The sequence below is a fragment of the Rousettus aegyptiacus genome, unplaced genomic scaffold (assembly GCF_014176215.1).
Source record: "Rousettus aegyptiacus isolate mRouAeg1 unplaced genomic scaffold, mRouAeg1.p scaffold_m13_p_2, whole genome shotgun sequence".
NCBI classification, from domain to species: Eukaryota; Metazoa; Chordata; class Mammalia; order Chiroptera; family Pteropodidae; genus Rousettus; species Rousettus aegyptiacus.
The window spans coordinates 98,528,062-98,552,158 of record NW_023416295.1 but is presented as its reverse complement, the minus strand read 5'-3'; the positions used below and the strand labels follow the sequence as shown (position 1 = coordinate 98,552,158).

General features: G+C 42.4%; 1 protein-coding gene across 2 annotated transcripts in view; it reads left to right on the top strand.

Moving 5' to 3' along the window:
* Positions 1 to 24,097, top strand: part of PLXNC1 (plexin C1) — a 137,335-nt gene that overhangs the window by 25,189 nt on the left and 88,049 nt on the right. For both annotated transcript variants that reach the window (XM_016150119.2, XM_016150118.2), the window contains exons 3-4: positions 4,482 to 4,616; positions 7,829 to 7,929. In XM_016150119.2, coding sequence (XP_016005605.2) covers positions 4,482 to 4,616; positions 7,829 to 7,929 — 236 coding nt within the window. The remainder of the gene's footprint in view (positions 1 to 4,481; positions 4,617 to 7,828; positions 7,930 to 24,097) is intronic.

Below are 24,097 nucleotides of genomic sequence, written 5' to 3'. Positions count from 1 at the left end.
CGAGGCTGCCCACCTGAAGAAGAAACATTTCCCTTGCTCTAGTTTTATTGGCTTTTTTCTCTGTGTTGATGTTGATGTGAATTTTGCGGTTGGAAGATCCAGGTGTCTGTTGGGGCCCCCGGGTGGGCCACGGGGATGGAGATGGGTGAGGTGGGAGGTGATTGTAATAGAAATCTGAAGGAGAAACAGCCACCTCTCTCCTGTTCTGTAGTCATCTGAGATGAGGACCACAGAAGCAGCGACCCCAGTGCCTCCATGTATCACATTTGGGTCCCTCGTGTGAAAATGAAAGGTGGTGGTTCTGTCCTCAGAGCCCTGGAGATCATTCTCTGTATAATCTAGCAAAAAGAAAAACAATTTAACACACTTTTCCTCAAACACTTTTTAAATTTAAATTGTGTGCATTTATTTTCAAAAATAATATATTGACATTGTTCAAAATGCGGAAGAACCAAGAGAATATAAAGGGAAAGTCATGTTTCTAACCTCTGGTGCAACCAGTAATATTGGTTTCTTTGATATCCTTCCAGAGATATTTTATGTATGTCTGCAAGCAAAAGGGAAGAGATAGTCTTTCACCCCTTTTATTAAGCATGTGAGATATATATATATATATATATATATATATAAATAAATACACATGCATATGTACATAAGATATATATATGCAAATATATACACATTTAATATTACATGGTGAATATAAAAGAACTTTCTACTTTTTCTGGCTAAGTAGTATTTCATTGTTTGTATTATAGCTTACTTAACCTGTTCCCTATGGTTGGACATTTTGATTGTTTCAATCTTATGTGTATAAAACATTACGCTTCAATGAATGTCCATGATAAACATACATCATTTCACATATATCCTAGAGGCTGCAGGGCCAAGGTACGTGCATTATAATTTGACAGATGATGCCAAGTGGCCTTCCAGAGAAGTCTCCCTCCCACCATCAATGAAGCATAACAGTTGAACCTCAGCATCTATGATTATCAGGACAAGCTTCAGTGTAGGCCACTCAAGGTAGCTTGTTTGGGAAACTGTTTGATAAACGCTGGCACATAGTGTACTTTGGTAATTTTTTTTTAATGCGAAAAAGACTTCTCTGCCATTGATTCAGGGTTCTAGAAAAAATACTGGTGTCTCATCTTTAATGTATCAAGTAAGTAAATCAAAGTTGCCCCCAACTAAATCTTTCTAGCCCCTACCTGTCTACATCAGCCATGCTCTAAAGGTAAAATAAAATAAGCCCCAGTAACAACTGCAGTGCAGTTGCTGACTCACTTAACATGAATGAGGAGTTCTGGTGTTTGGTAATTTTTTTTTATTGAGGTGTGATTGACATATAACATCTTAGTTTCAAATGTACAGTGTAATGATTCAATATTTGTATATATTGTGAAATGATCACCACAATGTCTAGTTCACATCAGTCACCATACAGTTACACATCTTTTTCTTGTGACGAAAACTTTTAAGATTTACTCTCTTAGCAATTTGCAAATATACAATACAGTATTAACTATAGTTACCATGCTGTAATTACTAAAATTGTTTTACTTTTTAATTTTAAAGCAGATCCTAGACAGTATGTCATTTGACCCCCACACATTTCATTATTCATCTCTAAAAAAAACTATGATCATTTTCTTAAATACTCATAACGCTGTTATCTCAACTAACAAAATTATCAATAATTCTTTATGATTATCTAATATTGAGTCCATATAACTAAATTTTCCTGATTGGCTCAAAAATGTCTTTTTAAAATTGTTTTGGTCAAAGTGGTGTCTGAACAAGGTTCTCAAATCCCATTTGGTTGTTCTGTTTCTCTTGATCCTGAGTGGCCCCCTCCTACGCACTGCCGTTGACTTTTTGAGGAAGTCATCCTTTTATTCATCACCATCTACTGAATGAGGAAACGAAGTCTGTTGCCTGTGAATGTCTCACATGGTGGCTTTGGCACTTTGCTTTCTTGTGGTATCGTTGAACTTATTCCTCTACCCCCTTCTAATGCTAAATGGAAGTTATCACTACACGCTTAATTAGGTTCAGGTTCAGCTTTATAAGCAAGAATGCTTCATAGGTTCTGCCAAATGATGCTTTCGACATGAGGAATTCCTCAAGAGAAATCTGGGCAGCAGCCTTTCTCCTCTTGTCTCACTCGAGAATATTTCTATAACTTTTTAAAAATTGGCTTCCTATTTCTTCTTTAGACAATCACTTTCCAAACTGGATCAACTCTTAGAGTTGATAAAGAAAGAATATGAACTAGAGATGGGAACACAAAAACCTGGCAAGTCCACACTTGGTCAGTGCTAGCTGGATGTCTCCCTGCACTCAGTTTTCTGTAGGCCACTGTTGTTTGGCAGAACTTTCCATGGTGATGGAAATTTCCTTTAGCTTTACTCTCAGTATGATAGCCACTAGCCATATGTGGCCAGTGTGACTGAGGAACTGAATTTTTAATGTAATTAAAACAAATAGCCGTATGTGGCCACTGGCTTCCATATTGGATGGTGCAGCTATAGAGTCATTTTAAAATGACTTGAGACAGAGATCTGTCCCACATCCCTTGGGACCTAACTGTTCTACTCCTTTTTTAAAAGTCATGTTTAATATATTTATGTCGTGATACTGACTTTTACAGAGCTACTGCTGAATTTAGTGAGTAGTTCACAGGCCCTGAGCTGGTTGCACTGAATCCACTGGGCTTGACCCTGAACCAATGGTAGAAGGAAGGCACCATCACAGGATGAAGCCAGACTCAGGCCCAGGTTCTTGGAGTGGGAGCAGGTGCAGGAAGCTGTTTCGTGGGCCAAATTAACAAGGAGTTTTTGATTAAATAACAATACATAATTGCTATCAGGATAAGTAGGTACAGACACATTATTGATCAGTAGATGCATGAATGTTGACTTTGAAAAGAATCTCAGGTGCCAGTTTTTTCTTTTCAAATCATGTGCCCAACCCAACTGCTCCCTACAGTGATAGAGGTACAAAATTAGATATCGTATCTAGAGATGTTCAAACTGACAAAATGTTGAGCACTTTCTCTTTAAATATATGTCGTTATATTTGGTAGTGAGATAGGTATAAACATGATCGGGATGTAGTCCTAACCCAAAAGGAGCTTTCAGTCTAGTAATAGATTATTATCTATTGAGTATTGGTTATGTGCTAAGCATCTTTCTTAATTTTTATTTGACCCTTATAACTGCTGTATTTAAGAAAGGCATTATTAGCCCCATTTTAGAGATAAGTGGATCGAAGCCCAGGGAAGTTAAGTAGGTTACTAGTTCAAAGCAGCACAGCCACTTAAAGGGTAGAGCCAGGATGCAAACCTGAGCCCAAGCTACCATTATATTTCTCTAGGATTATGGCGATAGTCTTCAGATGAGTCTTCTACCCTTGCTTCAAACCCTGCCCTCTCACCATGTCACTCCTCTGCTCATAGACCTACAGTTGTTCCCTCTCTCTCACCTACAGTACTAGGCAAAATCTTTACACAGGCCTACAGGAACCTAAGGTTTTTGTGCTATTACCTCACCTCCCACTCTTCTCTACCTTGTTTGCTCTGCCAAAGCTGTACTGGCTTCCTCTCATCTTAGGGCCTTTGTACTAGTGGGTCTCTCTTCTAAGAGCATGGTTTGTTCAGATATCTAAATGACTCTGCCATCCACTCCAAGTCTCTAAATAAATGTCACCTTCTCAATGAGGTCTACTCCGAACATGTATTCTGTACCTCCTTACCCCACTTTATTTTGACTTACGTCACCTTCTAATATACTTTATAATTCACTTTTTGTTATCTGCTGCCATCATTCTCCTGCACATGTGCACACATGCAAGTCTAAGTTCTATGAGGGCAAGATTGTCATTTTTCAAATATTTAGAATATGCCTGATACATAGTGGACATTCAGTAGATATTTATTAAATGAAGATGAGGGAAACTCAGTTTTTTCCAATTTCAAAGCCACACTGTTTATATTTTACATATAAATATATATTGCTTGTGTAGTTAAATTGTCCTGGTTACTTTAAAATCATTACTATGTCGAATCATGCAGGAGAATCAGAGTAACCTTGGCAAATATATGTTGAGCGGACTTCCTTTAGTTTTAAGATTACTCTTGGCACAGTACTAGTGAAGTCACTTGTAACTTCTCATAAGGCCAGAGCTGGCGTGGTCAGGAGTTGTGGATGAACTTCTACATATGAGGATACTGCCCCAGCATTGAAGAGTGGCATGTGTGTGTGTGACTTGGTCCCCTACAAAAGCAGAAACACTGTGCTTGTTATTACCAGCTTTATGGAAGACAAACATGAGTGATTAAGGAACATAGTATCCTGGCTAATATATATAGTGAATAAGAAAGGATGTGGTTTCAGAATTAAGCTACAGGTTTTGCCACCCTGCTATTCAAAATATTTAATAGAAATCACATTTCTCTTTTTGGAAAAAAAAAAAAATAGGTTATTCTTGGTGAAAATCTGACTTCAAATTGTCCAGAGGTTATCTACGAAATTAAAGAAGAAACTCCTGTTTTCTATAAACTTGTTCCTCATCCTAAGAAGAATATCTACATCTACCTAACAGCCGGAAAAGAGGTAGGTAGAAATACTAGTTATTGCTTCTGACTTATGAATAAAAATTGTTTAATCGATGTCATTATCTAGTAAGCAGGCTTTTACTTTGAACTTCTGAGTTTAAACACTGCTGCAGGCTTCAAGAAGACCTGTAGTTGTTCACAGGCATGGAATTAAAAACCTTACTGTCAGTAAGTAAGCAAGAAATATTACCTATTTAGACAATTTTATTACTGGCTATATTTCCAATGCCAAGTTTTTCAGAAGAGGGTGTGCTTGCAAATGGGCACATAATCAGCAAGGTAACTGAATTTACACATTTATTGTGTGAGCATTGAACGGTTAGATGCATTTATGAATATGCCCTATGGGATCGGCTTTGGGATTTGGGGTTAATATCAGGCCGCAGTCTCATACACATTCATGAACCAGGAAATATATGGCACTTGCCTTCCCTCTCTTAATTTATCTGGCCGTTTTAGTTTTTCTTTTTCTACTTACTGAAAGAAAAGGGACACCTTTTTACATTTTCTTCCTTTTTAAAAATACTTTCACCAAGGGAAGGAGGAAGGAAACTAATTTTTGTTGAGGCCTTACTATGTATATACAAGTTACTATTCTATGCATGGTCTCTCTAGATGAGATGCATACAGTTGTGACACACACACACACACACACACACAATAAACAATGTAAATATGTTAATAATTTAATGATATAAAATTACCCTTGTTTTATATACGAAGAATCTAAGACTTGGAAAGGTAAAATAATTTGCTCAGGGATAGATAGAGAGGTTAGGCCTTTGTCAGGATTAGGACTTAAATTATGTCTTGATCTTTTAAAGGGCATGATAAATGAGATTAAATCCCAAATCCGTAAAAACTAAGCAAGTTATTCTGGCACAGTGGTTTTGACCCATGACGATTTGAATATACAAAGTACAAAGAAGATAATCGAGACTCACATACTTATATGAGGGTTGTAACAGATGTCGTTGGCCCCCTCCAATCTTTCATTCTTTTCCTCTCAGCCATTCTAAGGAGAATAGCAATGACATTAATCTACAAGTGCTGTTCAAGTCACAGAATAGGTGTGCAAGCACCCTGTAGGTTCTGGAACTCCTGAAAGGCCATATTGTTCTTTGCATGTTGAAAAGCCATTTATGTCAAAATTGCCCCACTGAGATGGCCACTGGATTGCATATACCTTTGTACACCAGTTCTTCATCGTATAGAATCTTCTTGACCTGCTTGCATCACCATTCAAACACTTTTTATTATATTTCTTCTCCAAGCTTCCCATAATTGAAAGATTTTTGTCTACTTGACAAACTGCACATATTAAGTAACAATTCCCATTCTCAGACTTTATTTATCAAGGGCATCTGGAAATGGCCAGTCAGGGAACTGCCCGTGCTGTCTGCCACACAGCCGATAAAATTCCAGCACAGAGACACTGGAATTCTTGCTTAATCTGGGCTCGTTTTTTCCATTCAGCTTTTCAAATCATTGCAAGTAGCTCATAAATCCTCATTACCTCCTCCCCTGGAACCTGAGGCTGTAGGATGGGAACTACCATGAGAGCCACCAGTAGTGGACAGGCCCTCCGTTTCCAAAGGTAAAGAGTCTCTGGTCATTCAGAGCCTGAGGTCCTGAGAGGATTTGTCAACTGGGCATCAGAGCTGGTTGTTCTCGCATTTTCCGCTGAGGGTTACTGCTAGAAATCCTATCAGTAAGACTCTGGTTGAGCCAGTATAACCTCAAGGAAGGCAAAATCTAAGGAAGGTCCTTTCCAAAACTCTTGGGCAGAGAGTAACAGCCAGAGTAAATGCTCTGGTACATCCACAGACTGGTCTAGTACGTGGCCGTTAAAAGTAACCATATGGAGATATACGCATTGCCGGGGAGTAATCACTATAATGTGTAGTTAAGTTAGAGAAGCAGGCCCAATGTAGTATTTCTTGTGTCTTCTCCTTTACATATAGTCATATGTTTATGTATTTAAGTATATTGTATGGTAATTCTCATAGAATATTCTAAAGATTCATATCCTACTAAATCTTCTAAGCAAATGTGGTCCTAGGAGCAGATGTTACCTACTATACCCCTCCTGGAATATCATGATGCTTGGCATAATCAAAGGCTCTCAGAGGTCTTGTGCTAAGGAAATCTATTTTGCTTCTTCAGTGTAAGGTTTGACATGTTTGTTGGAGCGTGGAAACTTTTTCTCACATCACAGCAATAGCCAACATTTACTGAGCATTTAGTACGTGCCACACAATGTTTGTAATAACTCCACGAAGTCAGCAGCACCATCACCATTTCACAGATGAGAAAACAAGGTTAGAGATATTATGTGACATTTATGAAAATGCCCAGAATTTAAAAAGGTCTTTTGTGAGCTACAAGGAAATATCTACATTCTGGTTCATTCTGGCTCGGTGTGGTGGTCTGCTCACCATCTGTTAGCAGCATGGCAGATTGTGAAGCGAACGGGCCTGGTCATTCCTCATGATGTCAACTTAGAATTGAAAGATAGCCCATTTTCCTCATATACCCCAAAACTTTTAGAACTCTGTTTCTCTAACCTTTTTAAAGAAGTTCCTTATATCACCTAGCATGTACGACTTTCTGTCTTAATGAGTTCCACAAGTTTCTTTACTCCCTGCTGTGGGATTTTGCCTGCAGAAAACATGCTGTGCGACACTCAGGTCCTCCCTGCCTCCCAGCTGAGGTGATGGAGTTACCTCCGAGAGGGGTGTGGGAGGGTTCTCCTCCTCCCACATCCAGTGACAGCCTCCTCCAACATGCTGACATTCCCAGGTCAGAGCCTTTCGCTATTTCCAGGTGCTCATTTCCAAAGTGTCATTGACTGTCTCTGTATGAAAACCAGATAACCTGATTCCATGGTCCATTTCAAAATCATTCTTAGCAGATCAGAAATCAGACTCACCTGAAAGAGTACTTAAAAACACGGATTCGCAGGCCCTGCCCTAGACCTACTCAGCTAGAGGGTCAGCGGCAGGCGTCTGGTAATCTGTACTTTCAAATGCTCTTTAGGTGATTCTGATAAACTGCTTCCCACCTCAAAACCTTTCCCATGGTATCATTATGGAGACATTCCGAGTCCGAGTCGATAAATGCCTCTCCATGACCCTTCATCAGAAAAGACGTGGTAGTTTTTCTGGTTGCGTACAGTTCCGTCTGAACTGCTGTCATCTTTATTTTTAGGTGAGGAGAATTCGTGTTGCAAACTGCAGTAAACGTAAATCCTGTTTGGAGTGCTTAACAGCGGCAGACCCTCACTGCGGTTGGTGCCATTCACTACAAAGGTATCTCCTGAGTTCTTCCTCACCAACTCACGTGTTTGAAAAAGTGTCATGTGGCAGAACACTTGTTGCCCCACTTCAGCGATACATTGCAGTGACCTGGGGGAACTGATCTCCTCACAGACTGAAAACAGCATTGCGTAATCCTCATTAATTTTCGGAGATGTTCCCCACTGTGTCAGTGCTTCTAAATTGTTTGGCTTGGACCACTCAGGGTTACCCACTCTCGGGGTGGGAAGGGCAGGTATGTGACATAAAGGAAAGATAAGCTGGAGCTGTCAATCTGCTTTTACTTTCTACAGAGTTCTCTAAGACTCGAGAGAGGGGCAAAAGGTTGTTCCTCAGGGGAGATGAAAGAATAGGGATGTTTGAAATTTTTCAAATGAATCCTCATAATGTCACATATTCGTTGGCTCAGTGAAAGCCTTTTTATTGATGGTGATGTCTCCAAATGTGCCATACAGCTGCGGGTCTGATATACAACCTCAGGCTCTGGGCAGAATCTGCCCAGCCTGGTCTTGAATTATGATGCTCAGGACCCATGTAGGCTCAGGGGCGACTTGGAGCAGCTTCCTTGCCATGGCAGCTCCTAGCATTGCTGGTACTGGCCTGGTTGGATTCGCTGTTGCCATGGCAACCCAGTACTCAGGCGCTTGCTATAGACGCAAGGAGGAGAGAGCCTGAGCTGCAGCTCAGGCGGGGGAAAAACATATCAGTGACTGTCAGTTTGGTGCTTTCAGTTTTTAAAGGTAAAAAAAGGATTAGAAAGAGTAGAACAGGTGCAGAAAAGCTGGAAGCTGAACATGGGGCAATTTGGGGAAAGAAAAGAGGGCTGGAAAGAGAATTTGGGAGCCTCTGGGGAAGGAAGCCAAGAACAATGAAGGGAGAGAGGGAAAATACAATGCAAGCAAAAGGTTTGGGAAACAAACTAAAAATATGGGGATGGAATTAATTAAGAGTTCATGGAAGAAGTCAAAAGCTGAGATGCAGCAAGATGCATAATTGCCCGTGCTTTTCACTGCGCTTCCTTACCGGGCTGTTCCCGTCAGAATCACTAGCAGACAAAAGGAGCAGGGCCAGGAAAATTCTCATGAATAATTGTAATTGGGTAGGAACATTTTCTTCTTGTCGCTCTCCCAAGACTAGAGTTTAAGAAATTAACTGATCATGAACATTATTTCATCATTGCACACCCACTAAACCATTCGACCACCATCTTTCCAATCCATTCCATTTATGTAGGTTCCCTGTCTGAATATCTAGAGCTACACGGAGGAGTTAATTCAGTGACAGTGGTGGTGATGGTGACAACAGTAGTGGTGGTGATTAAATAGCCATACATTGCTAGTGGCTTCAGTAGTGGCGAACACAGGTGGGGAATTCATCGTAGATGTCCAGGCTAGTGATATGTTTGGGAGTCAGTAGTGTTTAAATGGGATCTAAGGAAGCATAAGGCTAGATGAGGGAGGGAGTGTAGACTGAGGAGAGAAGCAGTTGGAGAACTGAACATTGAGGTAGGGCAATGTTTAGGGGTCAGGGAGATGAAGAGGAAACAGAAGGAGGGAGGGAGCAGCCAGAAAGGGAAGGGAGAAAACCGAAGACGGTCTCTGGGAAGGCAAAGGAAGAAAGGAGGAGGGAGCGGTTCACTGTGCTAGATCATGCTGAGAGGTCAGGCAAGAGAAGAAGAGAATTGATCCATTGGACTTAGCAGGTGATGATTGGTGACTGCGACGAGGGCAGTTGGGGAAGTGGTGCTGAAGCTGCAAGGGAAAATAAGAGAAAAGAGCAGAGACAACCCTTTAGAGGAACTCTGCTGAGAAAGATAGCAGGAAAATGGAGCAGATGCTAGAGGAGAAAGTGGAGTCCTTACAGTTTTGTTGTTTTTAAGATGCATGAAATAACAGTGTGTTTTGGGGCTGTTGGGAAAGTTCCAGTCGAGAGGGAGAAACTGATGATGCAGGAGAGAGAAGAGAGAGTTGTGGAGTGTTGTCTTTCAGCAGATGAAGGAAAATATGACCTAGTGCACCAGTGGGGAGGCCAGCCTCAGACAGGAGCATGAGAGGGAAGTTGAAGAACATGGACCTGGGAGCAAGTGGGTGGTGGAAGCATGTGCAGCGTCATTTCATATCGCTTACATCATTTCCAGTGACTTTAGATGAGTGAGAGTGGGGAGAGGTGGGGGAAGAAGGTTTGGGGTTTGAAAAGAAAAGAGAGAAGATGTGAAATAGAGTGGGAGAGAGAACGGAGAGGGGAAATAGAGGTTGATGGCCAGGAAGCATTAGGGCCCACTTGAAGTCGGTGGTCTTGCTTTTGAAGTGAAATCAGTAAACATGGTTTTGCTTTCGCAAGCCATGTTCACCTCTGTTGGCGTAGTCGTGGAGTAGGTGAGTGTTAGATTTAGTCAGTTAGTTAGGGCTTTGCCAGGAAATACATCAAGAGAGGACCGAAGGGCCTGGGAGCTAAGTTAACATGCAAAGGATGGACAATGACACTGATATGGATATTGATACTTATAATAGTAAGCTCTAAGCTCTAAATGATCTCTAAGGAGGGAAGTGAGGGATGTGAAAAGTGGCAAGATCCATCCAGTGGAGGTTACGGCTGGTTTTAAGACTTGTTGGAGCCAGGGAACTGGAAAGGGAGTAGTGGTTGGACTATAGGGAGCTTGAAATTAAGGTCGTGGAGGGGGCGCAGTTATCTGTAATGACAAGATCTAGGATATGATTATGTAGCTGGAGTAGGATGAAGAACAAGATTGTTGGCAGAGGGAGGTCGAGGAACTGAGGTGTGAGTGTCAGATCAGTCATCTGTATGGAAATTGCGAACACCAAGAACAGCTATGAGAACAATGTTGGAGAGAGTATGGAGCTAGATATTCAAGAAAATAAAGGAACTGGGCCACAAGTGGGGTTGGTTTGCAGATGGTTACAACGAGGAGGAGTTTGGGGTGGTGTGGGCTGATGGCATGAGTTTCAAAGCTAGAGTGGGGCAGGCTTAGGAAGAAAGGGAAGAGGAATCATCTAGAAGAGGAAGTAAGACAGCGGGACACCTGCGATGAGGAAGAGGTAACAGCTAGCCCTTGAGTGGGTTGTGGGGAAGCTGTGTTCTCAAGGAGAGCCTGGTTTCAGTAAGAGCAAGAAGGTGAAAGTAAGAATTGAAGGAGAGATTGAGGACATGGGCTTTTATTGACGATGGGCAGTGAGTTCCAGGCTTCTATAAAAGCCTGCTCACTGTTTCCCCTGCTTCTGCCCTTACTCCCGCCTTTTAAAATCTAAACCGGATCATGTCATTGCCCAGCTTAATAACCTCCACTGGCTTCCATGTTAGAATTCGGTCTGACTCTTAGTATCAGGGTTTGCCATCTATGAGGCTCTCCATAATCTGGCCCATTGCTACCTCTCAGACCTCTTACGCCTCTCTCTCCGTTCACTCTACCCCAGCCACACTGGCTTCTTTTCTGACTTAGGAATATGCCAAGCTTGTTCTTGCTTCAGGGACTTTGTACTTGCTGTCTCCTCAGTCTCGAATATTCTTCCCCAGATCGCTCCATGGCCGGCTCTTTCTTGATCTTCAGGTCCTAGCACACACCTCTCCACCTGATTATCCAGGCGGAAGTAGCTTCACCTCACTCACGATGACATTACTTTATTATCTTCATTGCCCCACCAGTATCTGAAATGATCTTATTTCTCTGCTTTTTCCTTTATTAAATTGTAAGTTGCACAGGGACCTTGTCTTATTCATTACTGTATCCCTAGAATCTAGAACAGTGCCTGGAATGTAGTAGATATATGTTAAATGAATGGAGTAGGTCGAGTGATTGGGAAAGTCTGCCAATAGCAGGTTGAGATTTGTGCGTTAGGTATTAATAAAACATTCTGGATTTGTGGACCAATGGCCCTTCCCAGCCATGTCAGATCACTTGGTTTCAAACTGGCTTGATTCTGGCCTGAGATTAAATAAAACTAAGCCTCAGATCTGTGACTCATGTTAAGCTCTCAGTACCATTCAAAATTAGGAATTCTAAAGGGGGATGTTTTCTTATAACTGTAGAGCATCCCACTGTGTTTATTTTAAATGTCACAGATTTATTTAGAAAAATAACTTATTTTCTTTGTTGAGAAGGTTGAACTTTATTGCATACGTGTCTAGAAAGTGAATTTGTTGGGGGTTGGGGCAAGAAAAAACGGTCTTAACTTCCTTTTGATCGGGCGTTAAGAATAGGCATCCAGTATAAGCAGATAAAAAGCAATTAGATAAACAATGAGCTCTAAAAAGTCTAGTATTTTATTGTTGGAACCTCAAATCCAACCTGTTCTGAATTTGTCTGTGTGGGTGGAAAGTGAATTTTTGCAGGCTGAATATCTTGGGTTTGGAAGCAGTTTCTCAGTTTCTCCCATATTGCAAAGCATAGCACATGTGTTCAGTTATGGATTTCCACAAAACTGGCAATCCGGAACCAATGAACGGGTGAGGTTCCAAAAGTTCATTTGCAAGTTGGTTTGGCATGCGGAATGCATTTTCCCATAGAAACAATGTCATAAATTAAGGACAGATTCCCAAACCAGCCCACAAAATTCAATTTATTTAATTTCAACAAATATTTATTGAATATCTACCAAGAACCCAATGTGAGAAGGGAGATGACTAGGTGATACTGAGAGAAAAGAGTTGCCATTCTTAGCCTTAAGGAATTCACTTGCTGGTTAGGAGACAGACATGTCAATGGCCAATATTTATTCATTCAGTCATACGTACAATCAACAGATATTTATTGAGCCCCTGCAATGTGCTAAGTCCTGTGCTAGGTGCTTGGGATACCGTTCTTTCTTGCCTTCATGGAGCTCGAAACTAGTGAGGGACGTAGACAAGTACATTAGTCAGTTTTCTGCTCTAATGATACTCAGTAACAAACAAATTCTTATTGGATTACAGAGACAAACATTTGTTCTTTTGCTCATGGGTCAGCTCCTGCCCGGTGGGTAGGAAGGTGTTGAAGAGGGGCTCTTCATCAAGCTGCAGGTGGAGAGTTTGATTCAGGTCTGCTTCACATGTCTGTCGGCTTCCACATGCTCTTATCAGGGCAGATAGCAGAAGAGCCCAAGCTAAACTCTGCAGCACATTCAGAGCCTCTGCTCACGTCACGTTTGCTGACATTCTATTGGCAAGCAAGTGATGTAGCCAAGCCCAACATCAGTGAGGTAAAGAAATATACTCTGCTTACTCTAGTGGGAGACAATGCAAAGGGACATGGCAAAAGCTATGGATGTGTAATCCTAGTACAGGAGAGATTGAATTGGGAACAGTAATCCAGTCTACTTCAATAAAGTTGAGAAGCTACCAATCTGCCAGTAAGTAAACAGAGTGCGATAAGGGTTAGCACAGAGGAAGTGGAAGATTCCATGGGGGCACATAGAAACCATCTAACCCAAACTTAAAAGGTCAGGGAAGGCTTCCTGTAGGAAGGGATATCTAAGCTGGACCTGAAGTATGAGCAGATGTCAGCCAGTGAAAGAGGAGGGAGGGGCAGCCGGCTCAGGGAACAGGCTGTGTCAAGGCCAGGAGCTGTAGGAGAGCTTCCGTGCTGATGCTTGGTATGGGATGGAGCATACGGTCCAGCACAGGAGCATTGGGGAATGAGAGCAGCATGGCAGGCAGGGGCAGATGAGGCTGGATCTCAGAAGCCATGTTAGAGAATTTGGATTTTGTTGGAAGGACTTTGAAGAGCCATTGCAGGGCTTCAGTTAGAAGAGAGACTAAATCAGGTGTGTGTTTAGAGCAAGAATTCCAGTGCAAGATTGACTAGAGGGGACAACGCTAAAAGCTGGCAGATCACTTAGAAGGTGCTGGTAAACCAGCAAGAGGCTAAGGACTAAATTAGAGAAAGGATAGTGGTAATGGGAACAAGTGGGTGGATTTAAGAGCTATTTGGCAGATAGAATTGACAGGACTTAGTGATTAACTGGATCCCCCCTTGAGTCTGACACTCTAAAAATAGGGTCATAAGATGAAAAATAAAATATCAAGGTGGCCACTATTTTTCTGGAAGGTCTATTCTTTCTTTTATGGTTTAAGTCCTCACAAAGAAAAAAAGAAGTTAGATCCAAACATACACTGGATTCCTCCTGTCTCCTAGGCCCTAGACTAGGCACCAGGTTGGAGCCCAAAGGGTGGGCACCTAAGGCAGATGAGGAGGGCTTCTAAGAGATGCTGGAGCTGGAGTGAGTGCAGTGGGGTGAGTTATCACTCTTTTCCCGGTGCCACAAGGACTTTGGTGTTGAGATTATAGGGGAAGGGGTGCAGGTGTCTGTCTTGGGTGACCAGAAGGACAGAGGTGCCATTACTGAGCAGGAACGTAGGAGGAATGGCTGTTTAGGGGGCATAGCAATGCAGGGCGGAGACTTGCATGCTGGTGGCAGGCGCGGTACAGCAGAGGAAGAATGCAGGTCCTGGAACCAGCTGCTTGGTTTGAATCTGGGCCTCTGTGTGACCTGCAGGTTTCCTGTCCTCTCCGTGCCAAATCTCCTCTTCCGTAAAGCAAGGTTGTAATAATGCCCACCATACAGGGTTTTGGAGAGAATTAAATCATCATGTGCATAAAGCCCTAGGCACAGTGCCTGTTCATAGTAAGCACTTAAGAAATGTTAGCCATTATGATCGTGGAACCCCAGAGCAGGGAACCATTTGTTGTAACCGGGGTTGAGAGAGGCTTCGGAGAAGAGGTGCCATTAAAGCCTGAGTAGACTTTCACCAAGGGAAGGAGAGAGTGGGAGGTATTTCAGGCAGAAGAACCAGCACAAGAAGAGGTCTTTTGAGGGAGTGGCAGATTGAATTATATCACTCCAGCACTAGCTCTAGAAGGAAGGGAGTAGATGGAGTGCTGGGTGGGACCAGCATGTGAAGGGCTCTGAGTTTGGACTTTATTAGTTGGTGCTGGGAATTATTGAAAGATTTTTACTAGAGGACTGACATGATCATATTTGCATTTTTAAAACATTGTTCTGATGGCAGTGGAGAAGATGAACTGTGTTAACCCAAGCATTAGCTGTACTGCCCTTCCCACCTCTACTTCTTCCAAGGTCATCGTCTTTTGGTATATTTTGTAAAGAGTGAGTTTGTCTCACATATCTTCATAAGTTCTCTACTTGGCAGCTCTTTCTCCAGATTTCTTGTTCCTCTCCACTGCTGTGGGGTTCTACATGTTTAGGTCCCAGTCATGTAACAAAACAAGTCTGTGTCCTCTTTAAAAATGAGCTATGCAGGAAGGGCCACACTCATCTTTATTGTCCCATCCTGTAATACCTCACTCTGCCGGGGATGTATGCAGGGTTGAGAACAAAGCCCCCCAGGCACTCAAGCTGTAAGGTGTCTGGAGGCTCCCCTCAGTTTTTCACGTTTCCTTCACACTGACAGTTGGAGGACCTTCAGGTAGCCCTTGGAAGCAGTTTTTAGGTTTTTGGCTGCTGGGAGACTGTTCTACACACAAGACTGAGAACAAGATTGTCTCTCAACTTGGCCTAACAATAGGACTCGGTGGCCAGTCCCTCATAAGATTTTCTGAAAGGGTTGGCAATCATAAAAGGGAAGTGTGAACACACAAAACTGAAATTTAAACACTAAATGTATTCGTGCTTCAGAATTACAAACAAAGAGAGTAAATGACTTGCTTATGGACACATCCAGTTCCTTGAGTTGCTCTCCTGTCTTTGAGGTTTGCTGTCCTCTGTCATCCAAGAGACATTTCTTCCTCAAGCCTCCCAGGGCCATTCATTAACCCGAAAGGCTGTGGGCTGTTGTTGCCCTAAAATTTGACTAAGACAACCCGTGGGGCATGGTAACCTGTAGCCAGCTTTTTCTGAAGGCTAAGTTACTCCGTCTAGTCTGCCAGCATGAGAGGTGGGGAGTGTGCAGCAGAGAAGGCCATTGAGGGCTTTTCAGTAGAGGAGTCCATCAGGGCGCCCCCACTTATGCTTCAGAATGTAGTTGCAGTGACCTTCCCTCAGGAAGCCCGCCTTGAGCCCAGGCCCAGCCAGAAGACAGAGTCTTTGCACACAGAGGAGAATGTGCTTATCCTACACCAGATACTGTGCCCCGCACCTTCCAAGCCATGTTCCATTTAGAACTCCAGGTCCCCTGTGAAGTAAGTACTATTAGAGATGAGAAAACAGCCTTAGTTTGTGTATTCATTTCCTACTGCTGCTGTAACAAATTACCACAACCTTGGCAGCTAAAAGCAATATATATTGATTATCTTACAGTTCTAGAGGTCAGAAGCCTGCAGTGGGGTTTTTTGGGGGGAAATCATGGTGGCGAATGGACTGTGTTCCTTCTGCAGGCTGTAGCGAGAATGAGAATCCAGTTGCTGGCCTTTTCTAGCTTCTGGAGGCAGCCTGCATTCCTCGGCTCATGTCCCCTCCTTGCATCTCCATAGCCAGCATTGTAACGTCTTCGGCTCTCTCAGGCTCTGAACTCTGTGTCTGTCATCATGTCTCCTTCTCTGACCCTCCTGCCTCCTCTAGGGACCCTTGTGAGTACTTTGGGTTCACACAGATAATCCAAACTAATCTCCCCATTTTAAGATCCTTAATAAAACCTGGAAAGTCGTTTTTGCCATTTAAGGTAACATAGCCACATTTCTAGCAATTAAGACATGGATATCTTCAGGGGCCATTATTCTGCCTACCATAGGCTGCACAAGTAGTATAACCAGGATTCAAATCTAGGCTTAGCTTTAACTCCCAAACCAGTACCTTTGCCTACTTCTATAGCTAAATGGAAAAGAAACAAGAAAGAAACACTATCCTTCATGGCAATGGGAGGAGAAGGGACAACCTGGTCCAGATAGACCCTTCATGGATGACTGATTACACATAAGAAAGGCAATGGGACTTGAGTTAGAGAAACCCTTCCACATTGAAAGTTCGAGCATTCACACATTCATTTAAAAAATCTTCATTGAGCGCCCAGTATGTGTCAGTCACTGTTCTAAGCACTAGGATTCTTTGGTGGTGAACAACATGGGTCTGAATCTTTGCCCTCATGGGTCCCTCTCGTGAGGTGTATTAGTTTCCCAGGGCTACCATAACAGATGACCTCAACTCAGTGGCTTGAAATGACACAGATTTAGTCTCTCAAAGTTCTAGAGGGTAGAAATCTAAAATTAGGATCATGTTCCCTTTGAAGTCTCTAGGGGAGAATCCTTCCTCTCTTCCTCCAGCTTCTGGGGGCTCCTGGTGTTTCTTGGCTCATTGCAGCGTAACTCCAGCCTCTGCTCTGTCTTTACATGGTCTTTACTCCTTAGGTGTCCAAATCTCCCTCTCCTTTCTCTTATCAAAGTACCAGATATTGGACACCTTAAATCCAGGATGATTTCATCTTGAGAGTCTTAACTAATTATCTGCAAAGATCCCATGTACAAATAAGGTCACATTCTGAAGTTCTGGGTGGGCAGGAACTTGGGGGGAAACATTATTCAGCCTACTACATGAGGGAAGATAGACAGTGTAAAAGTCAAGACGGAAAAAGCATGTGAGACGGTGATCCATATCATGAAGAAAAATAAAGCAGAGGAGGGGCTAGGGAGTGCTGACTTTGAGGCAGGAGAGATTGCAGTTTAAACCAGAGAGGTCCTGGAAGGCCTCACTGAGAAGAGGGAATCTGAGCCAATATCTGAAGGAGAGCATTCAGCTTTGGAGACGTCTCCTTTCATAGGATATGGCTGCATCTAGCTGAGTGGCCAAGAAAACAATTTGAGACAGACGATTGTTCTAATTCTACATTCGTTTCTCCTTTCCTTCCAATCCGGGATGTGTCCTTGTGTTTGAAGCCTGTGCAGTGACACTCCTTTACGGTCCAGTGCGGCTCTAATGACAGCAATAATGATAATGACGGGATTTGGGGGCAGCCCCTCCTTCTCGTACGAGGACCCCATTGTGCCGACTAATTGTGTAGAAGCAAGTAGGACAACTGTCTGTGGGTGGAAGCAGTGGGGAGCAAAGAGGAATATGTTATTCGGGCCTTGGGGCATTACTGAATTACCCTGGCGGATGCTGAACCATGCATCTGGGTTACCGAGAGTGGTAGAAGAGATTTGAGGGCCTTCTAACACTGGAGAGGGGTCTTGGTAGAACCTAAATCCCCTGGGTTCTTCACCATCTTCATCAGCTGTTGGAGGAGTTGTGAATAAATTCTACTTATTTCAGAGCAAGAGGTAAAGAAGGGAAAAAAAACCATTAAGGGCCACCGGTCCACTCTTGGCATCCTGACAGTTGACAGTGGCCAGCATAGGGAGAAGGTTCACCTAACACAGAAGCCAGTTTTGTTTGGGAGAGCAGGCCACTGAGGTCCTCAAACCTCAGCATCCAGATTGCTTATCTGTGCCGTCTCTTTAATTGATGTTCTCTGACTTGGAACAAGTACCATTAGGAACACCCCTTTTAGTAAATATATGTTTTAATGGAATGGATTTTTTTGAAATGACCTTATCTCAGACAGCAGGCACTTTCATAAGTATGTATTGATTGGCTTTAAATTCCTCAAATGTTTTCACTTGTCTTTGTGACCTAGTATTTGTTCTGTTTCCAGCAATTCCTCCACTTTCAAACACAGTGTTCAGATCTTTATTGCAAGCCTTCCTGTCTGTCTGTCTGTCTGTCTTTCTTTCTTTCTTTCTTTCTTTCTTTCTTTCTTTCTTTCTTTCTTTCTTTCTTTCTTTCTTTCTTTCGTAACATTTTATAATCTTTGGATGCTTGTATTCTGCTGTATCAAGAGTGAACCGTTTCTGACATGCCAAGCATGGTATTCAATATTGCTTTCATAAAGATGGGGTTGTTATTGCCACCTGTTTAATGGTGTGGAAACTGAGGCCCAGAGGGTCTAGGGAATGTGCTCCCAGTTACACAGAGAATGTGTGGGAGAGCAGCTTTGAACCCAGATCTTCCCGATTCAAAAGGTATCATTTTGCCGTTTTTACTTCCATGTTACCTATATTTCTTAAATGCCTCACTTAAATTCTCCAGTTCATGGTTTCCATTTGGAAATAAAAATGCCAACTTTTAGTACACTCATCACCCACAAAAGAACCACATGGGGTGAAGGCCACAAATCCCTTTTGTGTGAGTGTTTCAGTCTGAAAATGTGTTTTCTGTGTGTTAAGTAGCTCAAAATTTTAAGACAAATGCTGGTTTTCTACTGCACCAGTTAACAGGGCAATCCAGAAATCAATGGAACAACTTATACTGGTATCGTGGAGACATAGACAAGAATTTAGTCCCTTTAAAATTTAATTCTTCATCCAATTTAGTCAAGGCTTGTTGAATACCAGCCATGGGCCAGGCCCTGTACCAGGCCCCAGGGGAAACAAAGATGAGTAAGGCTCTGCCCTGGAGAAGCTCACAGGTTCCTATGGGAAGCCGACACCAAACAAATCATTTCATTTCACATGATAAGTGCTCTCACAGTTGATGCTCGAGGTGTGGGGAGATCCCAGAGAACCGTTTAGTCTTGGGAAGAAGGAAGATTGTGATTAAGAATCTTCCAAGAAGGCTTGAATTGTGTTTGCCTCCTTACTACATAGAAAAGGCATGCTGAACGTTGCCCTGGCGTGTGTGAGCAAATTGACCATCTGGTTCACCTTAGTGCCCAAATCTGTCTCATCAGTACCAGTTTGTGTAAGTTTGGCTTATGTTATCTAAATTTTTACCTAAATTCTGTTTCACTTCCCTGCGTAATAAATATAACAATGATTACTATTTATAGTAAGCCTCAGTTAAATAGGTAGAAACAACTCCATGAGGTAGAAACTAATAGTATCTGCATTTCTATACCTAATAGCGTCTAACAATCAGAGAGGGCATGCGGCTTGCCCAAGGTCACCAGCTTGTCATTGACAGAACCATGCTCCCCTTTCTTCACTAAGTTGTAGCCAGTCTGGTCTTTAATGAGTTCTTTGCAGCGACCAAGCTTTAAGTGAATTCAGGGCCTTGGCACCTGTTGTTCCTTCTGTCTGGTATGCTGTTCCCTCTACTTTTGATGTGGCTCGATCATTTTCATCCTTGAGCCCCAAGCTGAAATGCTGTCTTCCTTGACCAGCCTATCTAAAGTAGTTCCTCCCTGCTGTATTTTTGGTTTCTATAGACGACATAGCTCAATTTGAAACTATTTTAAATGATTGTCTGCTGATTTGGTTTCTCTCTGTGTGCCTCACTGGAAAGTAGATTCATTAAGAGAGGGACTTTAACTTGCTTGTACACTGATGTGTCCCCAGTGCCTACCACAGTGTTTGGTGTCCAGTGGGCACCAGTAAATATTTGCAAAATGAATGCCAGGTATCGGAGCAGGCCCTGGAGGGGCCAAGATGAAAAAGATGGGCCTTCACCTTGGGAGACTTACAGTCTATTCGGAGAGGCAGGCAATCAGCAACTAATGCAATGTGGTATATGTACCAGGAGCATGTGTAAAGTGCCATGGAGACACAGAGGAGAGAGCTTTGCCTGGAGGCCGGACAATCATCATGAAGGGGGCGACATTGAACTAGCTTGAACCAAGAACACAATCTTACCAACTATTGCAGGCCCCAGGACATCTGGACAGTAGGAACAGCACAAGCTAGGAAGAGCTGGGGATGTTGCATGTATTTATCAAATAACTGCTCTCGGTGAGGCACGATGTACTAGAGATTAGGGATCCGTGTTTTTAGGAGCTTGCAGGCTAAATAGAGCAACACACTCACCAACACACAATTACCTGCGGATGTGTTTAGAGAGGAAGTGGGGGCTAGATCATAGTGTCAGGGTAAAGAGGAGTGTGGAAACATGTATTCTAGGTTCCATGTCACGAAAAGCAGGCACGTAGGTGGAGTTTTGTCTAGGTAAAAGGATGCTGTTGAAGGTTTTTCAGTAGGAAGTGATATAATCAGTTTTGTGCTTTAGAATAACCTAGAGATGGGTATGGAGGCTGATTGGAGCCACTGGAGGTGAGAAGGAGGGAGACCAACCAGAAGTCTGTTGGAGGAGCCCAGGTGAGAGGTGGTGGGTGAAGGTGGGATGCAGGAGATAGCATGGAGTGATGCTTAGAATTAATAGGTCGCAGTCAATTGAGTATGACAGTTGCAAAAAAGCCAAAAAAGGCTCAAAGTTTTCTAGTTTGTCCACCATTTGGATTACTTGTCATTAACCAAGATCAGGCAGTATTTCCCAATGTGTATGATCAGAACTTCTGACACTCCATCAAAAAGTTGGAAGATAGTGCATCATTCATTCCTGTCTTGGAAAGTTACAAAGCACACAGCATATCCAAGGCCCTGAGAAATCCTGCAGCAGAGAAGTGTGTTTAGTGTTTCCCAAACTTCTCAGCAATGGAACCCTTACCCAAAACAATCCGAAGAATATACTTTGAGAAATGCTGAGAAATGAATTAAAAACTGTATTTTCCTATGTCTCGTGCTCTGGGAAGACCTATTAACTTTTATCATGGCATTTATCATGCTGAGGAATTTGATACAGTAGTGAAAGTGTGGACACCAGTGCCAGACTGCTAAGATTCACACCATATCGTCTAACCTCTCTGCTCCTCAGTTTCCTCATCTCTGAAATTTCCCTTCATGGAGAAAAAGTCGTGAGAATCCACGAGCTGATTCCTAGGAAGCCCTAGGAAGAAGGTCTGGCTCATGGGAAAGGCTCAGTAAGTGTTAACTCCTGTGAGAGGCAACTTAGGGTAGTAGATGAGACCATGGACTTGGAAGCTACACTGCCAGGTTTTGTACATGAGTGCCTCCATTACTCGTTCTATGACCTTGGGAAAGCAATTTGGAACTTTCTATGCCTCAGTTTCTCCCATCTGCAAAGCAGGGACAATTGTCGTACTTAGTCTTAGATTTGCTGTGAAGGGTAAATGAACCAAATCACTTGAAAGAATGTTGCCTGTCATGTGAGATGTTTTTGCTTAAAAAAAAAAAAAAAACAACTAAAACTAAATTGCCTCTGCTATTAGCATAATTTTATCATGTAGACTGACTTTCAGCTTCAGTGATGAAGATCCAATTTTTCAGCTTTCCCAGCAGTTATTTTGGTCTTATGTTTTGGCATTCCCCTTTCTTGACTCTGGAGGCCATGACTTCAGAGTTAGTTTGTCACAGTGACTTCCTATTCTCTTCTATTCAAGTTTGGTTTTTTTACCTCATGGACTGACATCATTAATGAACATCCTCTGATTCTGGGAACCACCTGGCCCTGCCCCTGGGCTCTGTGCCTTTCCTAAAAATACAGACTCCTGCTTCAAATCACTTAGCAGACTACCTTGGGATGCTGTTATAACAAAACCTCCCCCCAGCATGGACACAATATCCTGTTCCCTGAGAGAGAGGCTGGATTGTTTCCTTGTTAAAAGTTTTCTGATATTATATCAACGTAGAATCTTTGGAACAGGTCACACCAACCCCCACTTTCAAGCCAATTACCTGATATTTAGTTATCAGTTTCCTTCAGGGACTGTCAGCTCTTGGTGAACAATTAGATTAGAGGGTGCTGATGAAATTTGAGGGGCAGGAAGTAGAAGCTACATTTCTGAGTTCAGAGTTTCTATTTCAAGGTTGAGTAAGTAGTAAATTTTTACTGAGAGATTCTAGCCTAATAGTCAGAATCTCAAGGTCCCCTGGCCCATGGGCATTTCACCTGCCTGGAAACTTCAGCTCTTTTCAAAGGTAGGTCTCCCTGTTCTTTGTGTTGGCATGAAAATAATTAATAATTTAAGCCATACCCATTAAAAAATAGAAATACTGTATAAATACGATACTATAATAATAAATTTAAAAGTCGATCCAGCTGGGCACTGTTCCCAGACTACCAGCGGAGCTGAAACACAAATAAGGAGAAAAACTGCTATATAATGCAAATGGCTGCAATCTCATTGTTTTCTGCTACTCTTTTATTGCAAATATATAGTACTAAAGTAATGTTATGGATAAATGCATTTTGTGGACGAACCTGGAAACCTAAGCTCTATTTATAACATTATTTCTATGGAGAGAAAAGTGTATTCCATATTACAAACAGATGGTTTGCAAGCAAATTTTTTGGAACACAGTAGATTTGTAAGGTGGGGGCCTCCTGGAATTTTAACCTATAGTTGAATATCCTGTATTCAGAGCTGGTGATCGATGAAAATTAGAGGCTTCTCAGAATCCCTACTCTTCCCAAATCCTTGCTACCTTTTTCATTTTAGAGACTCTGCCTCACCTTCTCTGTTCTCTGCTCCTTGGATCCCCATCTCTGTTGCCACAGACTAGTCCAGCCCCAGCCCCACCCTCCAACTGCTGAGGCCCCAGGAAGCTAGGAGAAACTCTGAACATCGTGTCCTTATGTACCTTTTCACATGGCAGTTAGGGCTCCCAGGAAGCCATGCAGCTGAGTGGACAAGTATGTGGCTCTGAAGCCAGACTGGCCATTTGTGGCTGTGTGACCTTGGTATGTTATTGCACTTCATGGGGCCTCTGTTTCATCCCTGTAGAAAGAGGTTGTGTGAGGACTAATGGGGAAGTACTAACTATGAACACTCAGACCAGAGCGTGACACAGGGCAGTGTTCCCTTTGTATAGGTGTATGATGAGGTCGGTACCTGAGGATATTAAGGTTTAGACAGATTTCCATAAACTCAGGAAGTAAACTCATTGTATGAAAATACTTTCTGAATCCAAAATGACAAACTTAGAAACAAGTGTCTGGAATCTCCCTGTTCCTGAGTTGGGACCTGGGTAGGTTTCAAACATACTTTATTATCAGTTAGGGGTGCTCCACAAACTTAAATAGTTGAACAGCAGTATCAAACTCTTATTATTTTGTATAGTTAAACAGCAGATTTTATAGCAAACTAATAAGTACGGGCCTTCTGAAATAGTTTCATTCACTAAGTTGTTTCCACATACAAGGTTTATCACTAAGGAAAGTTTGTTTTTAATTAACTTTTTGGTTTTGTTTTGTTTTTTTCCTTCAGGCAGTCTGTCCTTTGCATTTGAGCTGGCTTTATTTCCTAATTTGCAAAAAGGCTAGTGCTGTACATTGGCCTTAGATAAAACATTAGAAAAATAAAATACCGATTGGGAATCTTAGGACTTTTGGATAGACTCTCAGTAACGGGTGGGGCAACAGCAATAGCAAAAGGTAAAAGCAAATCTATC